This window comes from Sarcophilus harrisii, chromosome 6 (genome assembly GCF_902635505.1).
Source record: "Sarcophilus harrisii chromosome 6, mSarHar1.11, whole genome shotgun sequence".
In the NCBI taxonomy this organism is placed as follows: domain Eukaryota; kingdom Metazoa; phylum Chordata; class Mammalia; order Dasyuromorphia; family Dasyuridae; genus Sarcophilus; species Sarcophilus harrisii.
In genome coordinates this window covers 117,027,277-117,047,436 of record NC_045431.1, presented here as the reverse complement: position 1 = coordinate 117,047,436, position 20,160 = coordinate 117,027,277, and the positions used below count along the sequence as shown (strand labels likewise).

The 20,160-nt window shown below is 36.2% G+C and overlaps 1 protein-coding gene across 11 annotated transcripts in view; it reads right to left on the bottom strand.

Moving 5' to 3' along the window:
* Positions 1 to 20,160, bottom strand: part of STOX2 (storkhead box 2) — a 149,006-nt gene that overhangs the window by 8,290 nt on the left and 120,556 nt on the right. For 8 of the 11 annotated variants that reach the window (XM_003773034.4, XM_031943409.1, XM_031943402.1 and 5 more), the window contains one exon: positions 11,459 to 13,706. In XM_003773034.4, coding sequence (XP_003773082.1) covers positions 11,459 to 13,706 — 2,248 coding nt within the window. Of the gene's footprint in view, positions 1 to 3,448; positions 4,050 to 11,091; positions 11,156 to 11,458; positions 13,707 to 20,160 lie in introns of those variants that run through there. The other 3 variants (XR_004230360.1, XR_004230361.1, XM_031943405.1) reach the window with 3 other exon arrangements.

The window sequence follows — 20,160 nt, the reverse complement described above, 5'->3', positions numbered from 1 at the left end:
CTTGAGCACAGTTCACATTGGAAACAAGTAGCGCTTGGCCTAAGTGTACAAGGTCCTTCCAAAAGTTATAAAGAGGCTAAACTAATTTTTGTTGCTAAAAAGCTTAAGTCAGGGCTTAAAATCATATTAGTCTGACTATGTGAAGTGGCAGTCTTACATTAAAGATTCTTAGCCTCTCTCATATCCTGCATGGATTTCTCCTCAGAATAATGTTTTTGGATAATTTAAAAAGGAAATGCTAAATTTTTGTTAAAAACTGCTGAAATACTTTTTTGTCATCTCAGTTTGGGAATTTCCTAAAATCAATGTATCCCTCTGGGGTTAGTGAACACCAGATTAAGTACTTGGTGTTTCCTTCCCTTCAAAAATGCTCGAGATTCCACTTTCCCCAATGGAGAAAATAGTAGCATATTCAAAGCCCATGGACTGTAAGTGTCTATTTTGCCACTCTCTAACCCGTTGTAGTCACATCAGCCACTACATGGAAATATAAAGATAGGGGTATGCTGGTATGTTTAACAATCAGCTCTTCAAAGACAAAAATGTACACCATGACACACTGCTAAATTTTACCTCTAATAGTAACATTTTCTTGATCACTTTAAGTTTAGGCACTCAACAAATTATTAAGTCCTGACCTGTTGTATTTGCCAATTTCTAACATGTAAATGGTAAAGCTGAAAATGAAATAATCAGTTCTCACAAACAGGTATTAGTTGACTCCAGTACAGTTTCTGGTAAGAATCAAGAGAAAAGAGTAGCCCTTCTCTAAAGACTCTTTTATGAAATAAGGACATCAACTGAAATGCCATTTTCTCTTATACAGTGGATAGCATAGGATTTCCTTGCATGGTAAATGCTAAATCTAGGATATCCAAATAACTTTTAAGCTCTATCCTTTGTTTGCAGTTCTTTCTTCTTGCTCCTTACCACTACTTTTGAACTGCTGAAATCTGAAAATTTTAGTCTTAAAGGAAATCATTTAGTCCAACTAACTCCCTGATGTCTACGTAAAGAAACTTGATACTCAGGGAAGGAAATGGCATGTTCTACTGTTTAGTAATTAGGGACAAAGCCAGGACTAGCTATAAGTCACTTGACTCAATCTGATGTGCTGGTCATTAAAGAATACTCCTGTACTATTAATAGAAAATGTGTTTATTAATTAAGCTTTCTATATGACAAGTGGGACTCTCAAAAGTTCTTAACCATTTTTGTATAACAGTCTGATGACATCTGTATGAATTCTCTCAGAATGGTATTTTTTAAATGCATAAAATAAAGTGTATAAGATAACTTATTAAAGGTAGCTAAGTTACACAGTGGAGAGAGTATGATGTCTATACAAGAAGACTGGAGTTCAATTCCAGCCTCAGATAAGATTACCTGTATGACTGCAAGTCATTTAGCCGCTGTCTTGATTTCCTCTTCTGTAAAAGGATAATATTATAGTGCCTACTTCCTAGGGTTATTACACTGTGATGAAGCACTATATAAATACTATTAGTATTATCATTACTAAAGAAACCAATTATAATTAAATACAGTAATCAAACTATTTTCTAAAACAAAGTCAAGTTCATGGACTCCAAGTTAAGAAGTTCTGCTCTAAAAGGAACACAATGAATGAAAAGGTGGTAGCAGAATGGGTGGAGGGGAAGGGAAAGAAGCAATATGCTGAGAGTGGAAAATGCACTGGTCTTAATACTGGAAGATAGGGGTTTAAGTCTAAATCCTGACTCCTCCTCCTTTTCTAACATTAAAGCTATTAATAATTTAACCTCCTGTTTAACTTCAATTTCCATAAGCAAGTCGATTTTTTTTTAGTTGTCCTATCTCGGAGAGTGTGTTTTGGGGAACAAAATGAGGTAATGTGTAATAAAAGTATACTATTGCTATTAGGAGGAAATGGGAGAAGGGAAAGCTCCTTTGTGTTGCCCAAGCAGGAGCTCAGGGACAAACAAAAGTCCCTGTTAATTCCTGATATTTTTACCACATCAACTGCAAGGTCACAGTAGTAATAGGAAAAAAAAAAAAAAAAAAGAAAAGGAAGAAAAGTCCTATTCTTTTTCACTGAGGGAACTTTTTGTTATTCACTACCCATCTTAATCTCTGCTTCTGTTCACGGAACCAAGCAAAGAAGACTAGAAACTAAGGGAAAATGATTATTTCAGTACTATGAATCCTATACAGGAAGGAATGAAATAAACCTAGGATTAAGTGCCTAGAAATGCCTAGTATGGTGCCAAGCTCAGTGCCTTAGCACAGTTAATATCGGAGACTAAATTTGAAGAGAGTCTAGGAGGAGACAAAAGGGAATTAGATGAAAAATGGGTACCAGTAAGGGCTGGCCTCAGGAAGGAGGAGAGTAACTCCATCAGAGCAGGAGCAAATAGAATCTGCCTTCCAATAAATATCCTAACCTTTAAGAATTCAGGGTCACATTCACATTATGATGGGGCATTGGTTTAAGGCTTCACTGGAAAACTGTTTCTTTAAATATCGCTAAAGAGAATGGGAGGATTTCAAAGGTGGCAAATATTTTAATATTTTAAAATAAAATTTAATGTTTAAGTACAATCATTTTGATCTGTGAATAGGCTTTCTTTTATTATTTTATCCCAAATACATTTATTTTTAAAAGAGTAGATACTTTCATTGACTTCAACACTAAAAAAATAAAATAAATGAGGTTACTGGGGAGGGGAGAGAAAACAATCCAATGAAAGGGATCAAATTGTCTATTTTTTCCCATTGAACACTTTTTATCAAGCACAAATTAGAAAAATGAAATTTTACTACATATCTCCATCACTTTGGTTACTTATTCAATTTGCTAGATTTGCTAAAATCTATTAAAAATTAATTTTTTAAAATATTAAATGAACTGTATATATAATTACCCCCAAATTTTAGTTAGTGTTATGAAAGAACTCCACATGACATTGTCACCTTTCTCTACTTCTTTGCATGCCCACCACTCCAGGCTGCAATGTACTCTTTCCTCCCATCTACCTCTTAGAACTACTTTCTTTTCCTTAAAAGAGCAGATCAAGTGTCACTTTCCCCTTCTGAATTTGCATATTTTATGTTTGTATGTTGTTTCTCTTGATAAGTACACACCTTGAGAGCAGGGAATTTTTTTTTTTAAAATCTTCACCATTTAGCATAGTGAGTGTATGTAGGAGGAGCTTAATACATTCTAGGTAGCTGGGGTGTGGTGGATAGGAAGATGGTCTAGATGGTCTGGAAGACTTAAGTTCAGACCCTACCCCTCAATTTACTCACTAGTACAGGGGTCCCCAAACTACAGCCCGTGGGCCAGCTGCGGCAGCTGAGGATGTTTATCCCCCTCACCCAGGGCTATGAAGTTTCTTTATTTAAAGGCCCACAAAACAAAGTTTTTGTTTTTACTATATATAGTCCAGCCCTCCAACAGTCTGAGGGAGAGTGAACTGGCCCCCTATTTAAAAAGTTTGAGGACCCCTACACTCTAGTAAAATGGTAATAACAATAGCACATATCTATTGAGATTCTTGCAAGGACCAAATGAGATAATTAACATAGGTGAAAATAATTTGCAACCCTTAAAGTCCTATGTAAAAGTGAGTATGAATAATTGATTCATTGATTGCCATTTGGATTGCATTTTCCCAGAAAAATGATGCTATCTTTTATGGTATTTAATTTCCTTGACCTAAATCCTCCTCCCCTCAACTCTCTAATCTACCTTATTTAACCTGCAACATACCACGATATATAAATCCTCTATAAATAATACCCAAACACCTTGTGAATTTATGTTTCTATCTGGAAAGCATTCTGGATGTGGGATTGCAGTTATATATTTCAACAATGGTAGTACTAGCAGTGAAAGATTTTGAGTTATTGAAGTATTCTTCCTGTTCTGGAAGCTGTATTGGAGTATAAAGGGGGTGGAGGCTCTAGAGAAGACAGAGCTGGAGACAAGTCTTCAGATTTCTGGGCCTCTCTTCAAGACCCAAAGTTTTCCCTTTCCTTCTTCAGCTGCTAAAGGCAGAGCACTGGACCTGCAATAAGGAAGACCCATATTCAAATCCTGCCTCAAATCCTTCCTAGTCATATAACCCTAGACAAGTCATTTAACTTGTTTGCCTCAGTTTCCTCAACTATAAAAATGGGGATCATAGTAGCAACTGCTTCCCAGACTTGTAAGAATCAAATGAAATGAAATATAAATATATTATCAAATGATGCTTCACAGAGGACTATATTAAATACTAATTATTTTATTATATTTCTACCTATCTGTTAAAGACCACTTAAATACCTTCTATTAACTACTTGTATTTTTATAATTACTAATAGGCACACAAATTGTTTCTTCCAACAAAAACTTCAAGGTGAGAAATCCTTTGGTTTTGGTATTAGTATTTCTAAGGGCTAGTGCATTCCCATCCCGAAAGGCTCTAGGTACCATCCAAATGACAAACTGTGTGTAAGTGGAACACCAGCTTATCACCACAGGGCGATAAATGCTTTTGGCCACAGCAACTCAACAAAGGTCAAAGACTCGGGGAAAGACAAACTGTGTTCAGCGTCAGTGAAAGGAAGTCTCCCCAAGCCATCACCACCACCCAGGAGACATTGCCAGTCTATGAAGTGTAGAAATCAGGAATGAGTACTTAGAAGTAAAAAATCTGAATTTGGTGTGAAAATGGACCTTGCTTTTGGCTCAGACTTCACTATGTTCCACAAAACCTGAAAATCAGAGTTATGAGATATAGCCAAAATATCATGTGCCAATTCCACTCTAGCTATTCAATGCTGGCAGACTGCCATTCGCTGTACTGGGCTCTGTATCATTTCTGAAGATAAATGCATAGCAAGAGAAATTATGACAACAGCACTTCTCTGTTCCCAAGGATTTGGAGTTCATCCATCTCCTAATTTGCTTTTCCTGGGTCCTGAGAATGTATCACAACCACTTCTGAGGTGTCTGTTTTCCTATTCTTCCACATCAAGGGAGAGTCATTCCTGGAGTAAGGCAAACATTTGGCTTGAGAAAAAGGCAAGTACATGGTAGATATTACCATGCATTTAGACCATTAATGGAACTGTTGTGGATGCTATATAAGAAATAGCCACTCTATCACCACCAAATTGTTTCATCAAAATATAGAGGCTTTTTATGATCCACCATCAGATTTTTTGCAAGTAAAAAACCAGGACTTTGAAGATAATCTAAAAACTAATTTTTGAGAAAGTAGGTTTTGGTACATGTAAACCCTCAAAGGATTTTATTGTCATAATGTCCTTGAGGACCTATTTAATTTTGTCTCAGAACACTAACAAGGGCATATTCACATTATGGAGTTTCCCTTTCCTTTAAGGTATCAAAAACTTAGTAGGTTACTGGGGTTTTCCTTTAATGAATTTTTTTTTCTTTTACTTTTGGGCAAGGGGTGAGGTGGTAGGGAAGAAAATGCTTTTTATAAATGATCTTTTTTTCAGATGCCTTATTTTTTAATCAAAAGTAATTGTTCTACTTGATATCACAGTCAGTCTCCAATTGGTAAAATAATGAATTTCATAAAGTGGTTGCATTTATTTGCACTTTCAAAAGTTAGTTATGTAAGATATGGATAATTGGTTCCAGTCTAGTGAAAATGTGTGGTTACAATTTGAATAGTATGACCTCTTCGTGGAATTCATTATTCATACTAATTAAGATGTAACTAAGCTATCAAAAAAGGTCTATTATTTGAAGAAAGCTTACAAAGTAAATGGACTTGTCCATCCTTACCCACATGGGATTGGATGAGAGCCCATTCTAAATTTTTAACAGGCTTGACTCTTAATTTCCCTGTTGGATAATCAATGTGGCTTGCTTCATATCAAGCATGGACTTTTTGGGACTTAGAATGGGTGTTATTATTTCCCACCTAGCTACACTCCTAGCTTTCTGGAGGATAATGGATCATCCCTCCACTCTCAATTTCTCAGATTTCATCAGCTCTGAAACTGACACCTCTTTCAATATCATCTGTCCTTGGGGTGGTTTTTGCTAGTCTCTGATGGAACTAGAGACCCGACTTTCCAGAATCTCCATTTAAGGAGAGGATCCAGGTCAGCTTTCTCTTTATTTCCCATCTGACTTTCCTAAATGTCACCATGCCCCTAGCCCTGGGTGCCTTCTTACCCTGCCTTCCCTTATTTTCTGCTTCATGATTGCTTTCTCCCATTAAATTATAAGGTCCACTGTGTTAAGTGTTTACAAATATTTCATCTCAGCCTCAGAACAACCCTGCTGTAGAGTTTAATACTGTTTAAACCTCCATTTTATAGTTAGGAAATTGAGGCAAAAACAGAGATTCAGTGACTTGATCTAAAGAATCTGGGATCATATTTGAAAACTCAGGTCTTCTTAACTCCAGACCCAGCATTCTAACTAGTTATTGACTGACTGAGCAAACCCTGACTTCAATCCACTATCCTTTCCTATGCACCACACTTGTCTTGTAGGCTTGCCATAGCTAATTCTTCACCCTGTGGTTTAGACAATAAGTGAAAAAGCTTTCAAGATCTATTGGGATAATCAGGATGCCACATTTTAAAAATACATTTCATTTAGGGGCTGAATAATAGGTTGTGTATGCAATTTATATATTTTTTCCATTCTATATTGGTGTTATTTTTGATGAAGACAGACTGAAGTATCGGGGAATTCATCTTTCCTGATGGGCAGAACTATTTGATGTATTAATACTGTCTGCAGATCTAGAATGATTACTCTGAGCACAAAATCATGGACAGAAACCATGACCAATCAGAAACATGAGCTGTGAGAACATTCCTCCAATTAAAGTTCCTGTTTCTCTATTATGTGTCAGATACAATTTTATTCATTTCTAAGGTCTCCAGGTCAGAAGAACTTAATCCATATGGCTTTGCTCACAATGCTGACAAACATTGACACTTCATTGAACTAGATGTGTTTGCAATATGTTAAATATCTTGTTTGTGTTTTATACAGTATTCCTAGCAATTGAAATTGAAATTATGAGAAATGAACATGGTATAGTGGAGGGAGGGCGACCTTGAAGGCAGTAGAACCTGGGTACTGATGTAACCTCAGACACACAAGGGCCATGTAGCTGGATAAAGGCATATAATCTCTCAGTGCTCTAAACAAATTTTTGAGGATATAAGTTGCAAATAGTGTCCCAAACTGCCTTTGTAGAGAAATGGTACTTACCTGTGAGTTCTCTAGACAGAAATGACATCATTGGTCTAGCCCTAGGACTTGTATTTATACTGTAATTATCAATTATTTTTCTTGCCTCAGTTTTTGAGCATTTAGGTTATTAATTAAGATATTTATAATTTCTAATAGAATGTAAGCTCATAAGGGCAGGAACTGTTTTAGTTTTCTTTGTATCTAGCATGGTACCTGGCATGTGTTTTAATATACAAGTGTTACTTATTAGCATCAGATATCATTAGCATCAGATATCATCCTTTACTGATACTCTTCTCCTCCAATGCATTATCAGAGTGTAGAGATGAATATGAGATTCATCTTTCTGGGTTCAAATCTGGTCCTAGATATTTAACTTTTCTGTGTGAGCCTGGGAAAACCACTTTAACCCTATTTGCTTCAGTTTCCTCATGTGTAAAATGAGCTGGAGAGAGAAATGGAAAATCACTTTGGTATCACTGCCAAGAAAATCCCAGCTGAGGTTATGAAAAGTCAGACATGGCTGAAAGATGAGTAAACAAGAAAAAAATAATAGGCAATGCCTTGTCTAGAACCTATGGGGATTTAAGGGGACAAAAATCTGAAGCTAGAACAAGATACTGAGAATATTAAAGAGAGCAATTCTTTTTAATCCTCTTTAATAAATGTGGGATTATCACATCCATTGGCTAATATATCTTCATTTCCTATGGGACGCATATACTTCTGTGGTCCTCTTAGGTGATCACAGAAGACAATAGATATTGCTTAAATAAAGGATCAATGAATCCTAGGATTAGAAGTAATCTAGTCCAACCCCTTCATTTTGCAGGTGAGGAAACTGAGGCTAAAAGTGAGCCAAGGGACCTCCCAAAGGTCCCAAATGCTCATATCAAGAGAAGCTTCTCTGACTCCAGAGCCAATGCACTTTTCACTATATCAAACTGAAGATGAAAACAGAGGAGAAAATTATTTTATTATATTCCAAATTACTGTCTAACACAACAGAATACAGTTCTAAGATCATAAATTATAAAAGTGAGGAAGTTCAGGTAGGTTACATTAGCTCTTAGAGTACATTAATAAAAGGAGATTTAAGAGCTAATTGTTATAGAGCAATCCAAGAAAATAATAATGGAGGCATCAAGGGGACACAAGGGATTTACCACTGCTGTTCTTTATAGTTAGCAACTTCAAATCCCCTCAAATACTTAAAACTTAAATGAGCAACTCACCCTCTTGGCTTCAGTTCCCTATATGTAAAATAGGAATAATAATAGCACCTACCTTAACTGTGAGGATCAAATTAGGTAGCATGTGTAAAGTGCTTTGTAAAAATCAAAGTGCTAAATAAATGCCAGCTTTGTGTGTGTGTGTGTTTGTGTGTGTGTGTGTGTTGTATAAAATATTAACTTTTAAGCATAAATTAAGTTGTAAAAAAACTTATTCCCTCCCTCTCTCCAGACTCAATCCAAAAACAAAACGTAAATTCTATACTAATAATAACATGAGTAACATTGTTGGGAAACAATGGCTCCAATGTTCTTATTTCTTTACCTTGTATAAAAAGTCTCTAACCATGTTATGTCATATGAAAATGTGAGATATATAAAAGATTCCCAATTGCTCCCTAGTGCCAGTGTCTTTAAGACCACACTTTACTTGTTTTTTTTTTCTTCATGGGAGCCAGGGATGCTGGGAAAATGCCTTGTGAGTAGTACTGAAAATGGTTTTGTGAAAAAGAAGTAGGGAAAAAATCCTGTAGATGAAGATACCACACAGTAGAAAGGCTTCAGGTAAATAGCCAAGCACTTCTTTCAGGGACTGTTTTCAAGTTTGACTAAAGATTAAAGTTTTAATTTCCCTGGGATCCATCGCTACCCAGAATTGAAAAGAAGGACAGATTAGGAAAGGAAAACAGATAAAGAGACAGAAGAACAACAAGCAAAAATTCAACATTACATATTAGGGGGGGAAAGTCCAAAATAAGTTTCCTAGAAAACGAACTGGCTGCTGAAATTGATTTTTAAAAAAGACTTAAAAATGACAATGTAAAATCTGAGATTCCCAAACCTGGTTTTATGACACTCCAGGGCTGCCAAGGCATGTAAAAAGAATGGAATGAGACTCAAAACAAAACCAAAAATTATTACTTAGTTCTATTCTAAATATAGGAATCTATCCAGGTAATGAGTAAAATGTTAATGAAGAACTAGAAATCAGCTCAAGAAATGGCTGACCTCCCAACAGTATTTCTGCATCTAAGAGTCACCAATCTGCATTAGAAAATAGGTGAAAATAAGAGCCCCGGGTCAGCCCTTTAAGCACAAAGAAGAGGCTGAAAAGGAAACAAGCTAAGAAATTCTTCTCTGGTTTTACTTTTTACTTTTTTTAAACTTTTTTACTTTACTGTTACTTAAACCTCTTTGGACATGGTCTTTTAGTGTCATCTTCTTTAATGGACAGTATATGGCATATAGTTTGGGCTAGAAAGGGCACTGAAACCAGAATTTAAATCCTGGCTCCAAACCTATGCCCCCTTGGATAAAGTCACTTAATTCCTCTCTCAACCTCAACTTCTTTATCCAAGAAATGGACATAAGAGAACAACAATTGGTTGACTATTCTACTTCTCTCCCTGGATTATGCTAAAGAAAAGCACTTTGTAAACCTTAAAACCCTACAAAAATGGGAAGAAATGCAAATGCCTTCAGCTTTCCTAAAAAATGAGGGGTTATTATCTAGACCCTAGCTTCTTAAACTGTATGGGATATCTCCCATACTGAATGTGGGGGTCATGAAATTATGATTTATTATTAGGAAATGTTTGATTTGCATACTTATTGTATGTATATCTGTACGCCTGGAGATCATGTAAAAATTTCTCAGGTGAAAGGGGTTTTAAAAAGTTTAAGAAACTGTGATCTAGAGAAATAGTGTGCTCTAAAAGTCTTAAGTATAATTTTAAGCTTTCTTAAGCTAAGACTTTCTTAAGCTAAACTATATAAACAGTTTAGAATTATCAACTCTATAGTAAAAATAAGAACAGATTAAACTCAAAAGAATATTAATATTAATAATAACAACAGTCAGAGGCAATGCAATACAGAAGACAGAGAACCAGCCCTCAATGCAAGGAGAGTTGGAGTCAAGTTTCAATTATAACACAAGCAACTTAATTTTCCATACCTGGAAAACTCTCAAAACTTATCTTAGGTATTCAAATGCCCCAAAAAAATTTATTTAAGAAAGGCCCCTCATCTTGAACTTTCTATCATTTGCAGAATGGCTATAAATCTACAGTGGGAGAAGATATTTCTTCATCAGGAGTGCCTTATATCAATTAAATTACCAGACAAAAAACAAGTGGCATTTATATACTTCTTTTAAGGTTTGAAAAGTGCTTTTAAAAATTCCCATTCCTTCCCCCCCCTTATGAAATTACAAAAAGATTCCCTCAACTATTTTAAAAAATCCTTTTTTTTTCTTAATAAGAAAGGAAAACTTGACATATTTCCTTTAGTTCTAAAAATCAGTTAAAGGAGTCCTGAGGAGGGAAGGGAATTCCTTATTTCCATTGTGTTTCCTGGCAAAACTATGAAAGGGAGAATAACAGAGAAGGCATGTGGGTAGTGGGAGAAGGCAACATGGCAGATGGAGTGTGGTTGCAGCAGCTAATTTTGTATCTAAAAAGAGATGCCCATCTAATTGGTTTGAATGTCTCTCTCTTTATGAGTTGGGCTGTGTACATGGGATGGGAATTAGCTCTCACTTCCTGAACGATTGGTGATGCTTCATCAGAGGAAGAAAACTCCTGATATCAGAAACTCTCAGTCAAAACAGTCTAGGTCTGAGGGAAGGAGCCAACCCACCAGTCCAGATTGGTGATCTCTACAGCTGCAGAAACATTGTTTTTTGGGGTTTTTTTTTCAGTTCCTGAAAAAGAAGTCAGAAATAAGTTGTTAACAAAACAGTTCCACAGTTCTGAATCCTCATTCAAAGAACAGATCCTAGGAAAGTATCTGAGTATCAATTAACATTAATTAGACATTACAGTGCTCAAGGGTAGAACTTTCACCTTTTGTCCTTTACCTTTCTTTACATCTCCAGCATTTACCACTACCCTGGCACACTGTAAGTGTGAAAAATGCTTATTGATTGACCGAAAATAGCCAAATTATTAAAGGTAATTGTGTATATAGAAAGCCATACACACATATCCCAATACACATTGCTTACCGTGGTGAATTAAACCCACTATCCACAGTGATACTGCTACTGTCCATGCTGTCCAGCCGGGCAGAATGTGTTGCTCTCTGGCTGTTGCTGTTATCAGTTTCCTTTGGGGCAAGGAGAGTGAGGTTCTTCTCAAATTTTCTCTGTAGGTCTCTTTCCTTTTCCCGCTCCAGCAGCCACTGCATGGTCCCCACATCATCCCGATTTTTCTCCTCCTCCGTATTCTTGTGTGCTCCTTCCTCAGAGTCATCATCATCGGAGACGTTGTAGTAGTCAAAGGAAGCTTCCTGGTTCCCGCCGGCTTCCTGCTGTCGTTGGGAAAGGGGCACTGCTTGGGTGACGGAGGCTGCCAGGGACTGTTCCAGGATCTCGCAGCGGCCTGGCAATGCATCAGGAGATGACTGTGGGTGAGCTTTCAGGAGGGACACAGTTGGCTTGTGATAATTATTCATGGACAGGGCGCTATGGAGCGGTTTGAAGAGGGTGTCCTTGCTGAATATCTTATCCAGACTGATTGACTCTGCTCCATGGTGGGGGATCAGCCGTCCATTGGCAATGGGGTCCGTGGCTGGGCCAGAAATTGCTGCCAAGCCTCCCCCTGGCCCTTTGGGCGACTCCTCTTTGTGCACCACAGGTTCCCTGGTGGAGTGCTGGGGCTGCCTTTCCGCAGATGACAGCTTTTTCATCCCATCCGTCAAGGTCAGAGTATCAGGGTCATCTTTGTTCTTCCCCAAAGGTGATGGAGCCGTGAGGACCGTCTCGCTGGAGGTGTTACATTGGAAATAGTCATCCATGGAAGCTTTGGTTGGACAGGCATTGAGTTCATTATAAGATGGCAAACTCTCTGGAGGTTTGCTTTGTTCCGAAAGGCTACAGGAATTGGAGGGGTCAATGCTGCCACTGACGACTTCAGGTATACACACCTCTTTATAGTTTGTGGATGAAATGTGAGCCCTTTGGTGATTGATAGTCTGTGTAGGCCTTAAAGTACTATCATCAGTATAAGACTGGCTAAGCATTGGGTCATCTTGGCTACAAGCTTCAGCTATGTCTTCCGTTGTCCCTAAAGACGCAGCACCAAGAGGGCCTTTGGAATTATCCATCGATCTGGACCTCTCCTTGGCTTTATTGGACCTTTCATTCCTGGACCTTCGATCCTGGGTATGGCTGTGACTTCGATGGACTTTCGAGTGAGAACTTCCCCGTGAAGGCTCAGGAAAAGGCATCTCGGTCCTCCTCTTGGCCAGTTCACCAGACACATCCCATTCTGGCGTCATGGGAAAATGAGGCTCAAGCATGTTAGGGTGGCTGTGTGTAATGAAATGATCCCCTTTGTGTTCGATGATAAAGCAGCCTTCCCGTGGTGAGCGATTCAAAGGGTCATTCAGGTCATAGTCTCTGTCTGCTGCGATATCAAGATGAGAACCATCCGAAGGGTCTCCTCCTTTGGACCCCCGCGTCTTGCTGTGGGAACGAGTTTTCCCGTGGGTTTTCCGATGGTTCCTACTCTTCTTGCTTCTCCCACTGTGATGGGCAGATGACCCCGTTTTGCTCCTCTGAGCTTTTTCTTCATCAAGTTTCTTCATTAGTGCAGTGTGCCTCATGACGTTTTCTACAGTCAGATCTGGGTTAATACGCCTGATAATCTCCATTTCTACCTCTCTGGGGATTGTTGTGGGTGTCTCCTCATCTCTCAGAGGCCATTCCTCTGGGGGAAACTGTGCAGAAAAATTAGTTAGTTGTTTTGTCTTGTCTTTCTTAAAACTTAGCCTAAACAACTTGAGCCCAAATTTTTTGGACTGTTTTTCACTGTCCTTAGGTTTTGAAAGCGTTTCTGTCTTATAAGAAAAATTTACAGTACTTTTACTTTTTTCAGTGGGTGGCAATTGGCATAGTGAAGGGGGGCAGTCCTTGGCAGCTTTCCTCTGCAGTGTAGATGCATGCATGCTGTGCATGTCTTCTCTACAACAATGGCAAGAGTCGCAGTGGTTTTTGGGTAATGTTCTGTCCCGGACACAGCCCGAGGTGGAGGGTGTGATGGTTCCTGGCTGTGGAGAGGTACACTGAGTCCTGTCAGGTATCCTCTCATCCAAATGATACCATTTACTATTAGTTCTTATGAGGGAAGGAGTAATAAAATAAGTCTGTGGGGTCACAATAAAATAGCCATCTGGAGTGGGGTAGATTTTCCTCTCACGAACCAGCATGCTCAGTGTGTGCCGGAGGATTTCTTGGCTTGGAGTTGGAACACCTGAAACCAAAGCAAGACACAGATGAGAAGTGACCGACCACTCTTGGCTTTTTCTCAGCAGTCTCCTCCTACCATCCTTCTTCCCTTCCTCCTCACAAGTGTATTTTATAAATAGAGGCAATATGTTAAAGAGGAACAGGTTCAAAAATTAATCCAAAATTAAATATTAAAACATGCTAATTAATATTTTTAGAGTACTAAAGATATCCAGCATTGCTAATTACAAAATGCCAAATGAGAAATGTTATAATTGTGTTTTTTTACTACTCAGGTGCAACTGGAGCATTTTTCCAGTGGGAGAAAACTGACCAAGACTATAGTACCATAATATAAAGGAAGTAAAAATATGGTTCTAGATTTTAAAGGTATCATTAAACACACACACACATACATGCACACACAATCATATAGAATGTTAGATGTAGGAAAGGACCTTTGTGATCATCTTTGCCTCACATACCCCCCCCTTCTTATCAGCCCTCAAAATTGGATTCTCTTCTCCCAATTCTTGGTCCCATGTTCTTTCTAGCTATATCATTCTGTTTTCATCATTATCACCATCTTTAAGAATTATGGTAAGAACTTACCATGAAGTCATTGGTGGCTTGAACAACTTCCTAGACTTACAGCAGTGTCAAATTCAAATAAAAACAGGGGTCATTGAACCATATAAAAGTATTCCTGTTTGCCAAATACTGTCTTGGAAAACTGCATAGTAACATTATTTATGTTCTACCATATTTTTTATTTATTTTGTTAAATATTTCCAAATTATTTTTTAATCTGATTTGAGTTGTACTTGGGTGGGTTATAGACAGTTTTGGCACCTCTGTCTGCTTAAATAAATACTAACTAAATATCCAATAAATGTAAATCACTTCTGGCATCCCATCATAGTTTTAAGATACAGTGCTTCATAGAATAAATAAGAGAAACCTCATTAAAGTTTCAGAAGTATGCACTATTTTATAGCATCGAACCTAGAATCTGGTAGATATTAAGCAGAGTATTCAGAGAAATTTTCTTTCTTGACACATAATGCTGATGAGTAAAAATTCCTAATGGAAGGTTCAAAGGTCTTTGATGGTGCTTCATTTTTCAGCGTATCCTTCATGTTTTTATGCTTTTTTAAAAAACCTCTCATAGCATAAAGAATAATACTATAAGCAAATTAGAAGAGCAAGGGATAGTTTACCTATCAGATCTTTGGAAAAGGGAGGAATTGATGGCCAAAGAAGAACTAGAGCACATTATGAAATGTGAAATGGACAGCTTTGATTATATTAAATTAAAAAGGTTTTGCACAAACAAAATCAATGCAGCCAGTATTAGAAGGGAAATAGAAAATGGGGGAAGGAGGGGAAATTTTATAGCCAGTGTTTCTGGCAAAGACTTCATTTCTAAAATATATAAAGAATTGAATCAAATTTATAAAAATGCTAGTCATTCCCCAATTGATAAGTGATCAAAGGATATGAACAGACAATTTTCAGATGTTGAAATTAAAGCCATCAATAGTCATGTGAAAAAAAATGCTCTGTTTAACATATATTGGATTACTTATTGTCTAAGGGAGGGGGTGGGGATAAGAGTGGTAGAAAAAATTTGGAACACAAGGTTTTGCAAGGGGCAATGTTGAAAACTATGCATATATCTTGAAAATAAAAAAATTAAAAAAAGAAAAATGCTCTAAATCACTACTGATTGGAAAAATGCAAATTAAAACAACTTAACATTCCATATTTCTCAGATTAGCTAAAATGACAGGAAAAGATAACGATAAATGTTGGTAGGGATGGGGGAAATAGGGACATTAATGCATTGTTGGTCAAGTTATGAAATAATCCAACTGTTTTTCTTTTTAAAGATTTTGATCATCATCAACTGATGGATGGCATTCTTGCCACAAACAAAAAGAAAAGAAAGAAATTAAATGATAACTAATGGAAGAATAACTCACAGATATTCTCAGAGACAAGAGTAGAGTGGATTTTATTATATGTGCAGGGGCAACATGTAACTTTACTTAATGGGGCATATGGTCATTATGCCAGAGAGAAGTGTTTCCAAATAAAAATACCATGAAAATAATCACAGCTTATGCATAAACATTAATTGGTAGAGCTAAAATAGGTAAAGAAATTCTAAAAAAACTAAAAGGATACTTTATATTAAATTAACATTCTGATAAATGGTGATTATAATGCAAAAGTGAAAAAAAGGTGAAGATATGGAACAATATATAAGCATAGTTTGAAAAGAAGGAACAAGAGTCCAAACAAGAGTCCAAAGTCTCAAGGATTAAACAAAAATCTCATGCTTTTACATCTTGGATGCTTTCTTTGGGAAAAGAAAAAGCAAACATGGGACATAGTAAACACCAAATAATACCAATAAAAAGCGAAATAAGATACATTTTGACAAAAGACATTTTCTTTGATTATAGGTCTTATTCCTGAATTAACTTTCTATTTACAGGCAGGGCTTAAGATAAGAATATTAAAAAAAAAAACAAGACAAAGAATAAGACACAATTGAAACCACCTGATCCAGAACCATTTAAACAAGTAATTTACAAACAAAACTGGGAAGCTGGTCCACAGAAATTGTAGCGATATTGATTATAATGATTTTATACTTTAGTTTAACCAATGTAAACTAATTAGCAAGGATACCAAAGAGCCCAAAAAATGCCTTAGTCAACAAACATCTAACTTTTGTGCCAGATAGGGAGAGATGACTGCCAAAAGCAACACCGAGATAGACTATAAACTCATTTGTAAAATCTGACAAAGAAGGATGATGGATAATGATTAGTAGGTTCATCTCATAAAGCAAGAATTGTAAAGGGTAGAACTAGTTTAAAAATTTTTGGCAAAGTATCCACCTAAGCAAAGTCATCCCAAGGGTATTTAGGGATGAAAATGGAAGAAAGTCAACAAACAAAAGACAATAGGTGAAATTTGTAAAAATCATTATCACAGCCTATATTCTCCATCACATAGAGCAGAACCAACATACTTAAAACTAACAGCACAATCCCAGATGTATTCATAGAAGTAGAAATGATAATAAGAAGAACAAAAATGGGAAGTGCAGACAAACTATATAAATATACATATATAAATATACATACATACTTGTAGACACATATGCAAATATATGTATGTATATTATATTATATTTATGAGTAATATGTATGTGCATGTACACATTTATGTATACTGGGGAAGCCATATACAAAGAAATGATATTTAAAACTCATAGGAACTGATAAGCCATCAAGAGGATTGTAGACAAAGAAGACAGCTTGGGACAGAGGCCTTATCTTCCCCCAATCAATCTACTCAATGTCATTTCCACAATTCATCATTATGAACTTTCCACTTCAATCAGAACAGTATTATTGGTGTGACTACGAAGGCCCATCTGTGTCTAAGTTAATAGTTTCTCCCTCACTCTTAAAATATAAGGAAATGCTTGCCGTTTCCAAAAAGTTAACAGATATAATTGTTTTGGACATATTAAATTCAATTATGTGAGTTAACATGTGAGGTTGAAATTCTAGTTGTAAGTATAAAATTAGTTTTATATCAATTAGACTGTAAACTCCTTAAGGGATGATGTCTTATATTTCTTTTGCATCACCCAAAATACTCAGCATAATTTTAGGAGCTCAATGAATATCTGTCCAATCAGTATTTGAATGTATAAAATATCCAAGAATGTGGCAAAAGCTTACATATTTCTGACACAAAGTAGTCTTTCATTTGGAGAAACCCATTTAATTACTACAAATAATTCATAACGTTTGCCTAACATTGTGTAAATGCTTCTTTAATGAATGTTTAAGTCATACAGTGATTACTATTAATGGGGTAGCATCACAGGCTTAATTAACATATAAGAGATAAAAATCTTTCTGAACAGAAGAAGCATGCTACTTCTTTTAAGTCTTTGGATTACTCTAAAGATTGACCCCCATTTTAATTTCACGTTTTTGGCCTTCTAACATCCTTCTAGATGTATATTAACCAAAATAATGAAATTTTATGAAATTGTTCAGTAGTCAGGTAAAGATGTGACAGCATTTTCCATTCTTTAGTCTTATTTCAGTCTTCCCTTATTCAACAATATAAAAGACTATACATGAATCTAATAATGGCCTATAATTTTATAATTCTAAATAAGGTATGTATGAAGAATTAATTATTTTTCCCTATTGTAGATATATCCATGGATCCATATCCATGAAACATGAAATTTGAGCTACTTTCCGAAATTAGCAGTTGGTAGCCACACAAAATTTTTTTCCAGGAGTTATTTTTTCTAATATAGTACTTTACCTTGCCTATGAAGGAATTCAAAGTGTTTTAGAAGCTTTATGTACATAGTGGGTATTAACTTCCTCCATATAAATCCTACCTTCAATGTGGTAATGTAATGTGAAAAAGACCCAAAGAGTTCACAAAAGCCAAGTCAGGATTTGCAAGGGCTAGCAAATCTTATGCAAAACTGGAAAAATTTTAAGTATGGGCTCAGCAACAGACCAGCCTGAATTAATGGGGAAGGGATTACATGACCAAAAGTTGGGAAAGGATTACATGACCAGAAGTTGGACACACAGGAGGAGTTTGTTGTGGCCACAAGAAATCTATAGAATGGAGGGGGAAAGGGAGGAAGACCAAAATGCCCCTTAGTTTTGTGCAGTCTCCAGAGTGATGGCAACTGGTAATGGAAAAGGAAAAATCAACCTAAAAATTATACAGTTCACAGACTGTTTACAAACATTAACTTAAATGTTGGCATTCTCTATGTATATGATTTTTCTTCGTCATCAACAAGTTGATATACTTCTGGAGGGACTAAATCACATCAACATTGACATTCGTGCTGTCATGAAGAAGTTAAGAGTTAAATGAAAGACAGCTCTCAGGTTTTCCTTGGAGAGGCAAATAACTGAGTTGGCAAGGGGCTGGTTTTATCCTGCACCCATAGGCAAAAATAAACATAATTTCATGAAATACTTAAGTCATCTCACCTTACAGTACTACTCACAAAAAGCATAAGCAAACAGACCACCATGAAGATAATTGCAGCTTATATGCCAACATCCACTGAAGATGATGAAGTATACAAGACCTATTAAGAACTTAACAAAAATCCTCTGCCAACATATACTTCAGCACTTGGTGATATCAATATGAAAATGGGCACTGGGAAAGTTAGTTTTCAACCTATGTTGAAAAATAAAGAATGAGAACAAGAAACCAAAGGCTACTTGGGAACAAAATCAGGAGCTTTCATCTGTAAATCATAACTACCTTCAAGGAATGAGATGGAAAGATAATAAGCCAGATGAACACTGAGTGATATATAAAGTAAAACTGGCAATATGCTAAATTTAAGAAACAATTCATTATAGACATAGCATTCATTTCAGAATTAACTGTGATCCATTATGCCATCAGCTAGTTAAAAGCAAAGGTCAAAGTAGAGATAAAATTAAAGGAAAGAGCAAAGATATGCTATAATAGCTCCCACCACTCCATCTGTTGATTCTTAAAAATAGGAAATAGAAAAGTAAATATTAAACACTGATTATCACATTTTCTAGAAAAATAAAATTGAGTAAAATAATTTTCATGATAAGGCTGAAAAGAGTCAGCTACCTTAACACTGTTTCAAAAAGACTAATCATGAAAAACATTTCCTATGTCACCTTATATATTAGATATCAAAAAAGAAAAAAATGACAGTTATTGAAAGGGCTGTGGAAAAGTAAGTACACTAATATATAGTTAATGGAGTTATGAATTAGTCCAGCTTTTCAGGAAAAGTAATTTGGAAATATGCACCCAATGCCACTACACTGTGAATAATACTGTTTTATTTGGTGATACTACTAGGCATATATCCCAAAAAGACCAAAGGAAGGGGAAAAGGACCTACATGTGTGAACATATCGATGCAACTCTGAAAGCTAAGAAAACATTCATTTACTAGGTAATGATTAAAAACCTTATGGCATATAAATGTAATAAAATATTATTGTGCCAAAAAATGTCAAAATTAATTAAGAGGAAATAAGCATTTGTTAAGTGCCTTTATGTGTCAGGTACTATGCTAGTTTCTGAGAAAACTGAAAATACCAGTATGAATTGATACAAAGAGAAGTGACCAGTGCGAGGGAAACAATTTATATAACAGCAGTAGTATTACAAAGAAGAATTACTTTGAAAAATTCAAGAATTCTGCTAAATGCAATAATCAATATTGTTATGGGCCAGAACTCTGAACTTGAAACAAGGTGTTAAGTCAGTGGAATTGATAAAGACAATGGTAGTTTAGAATATGTACTTAGTTCTTAATATAGTTCTACAAGATTCACACCTATGATAAGAGAGCATATAAGCTCTGACAAACTCAACCAGAATCAGAACTAAGGAAGACA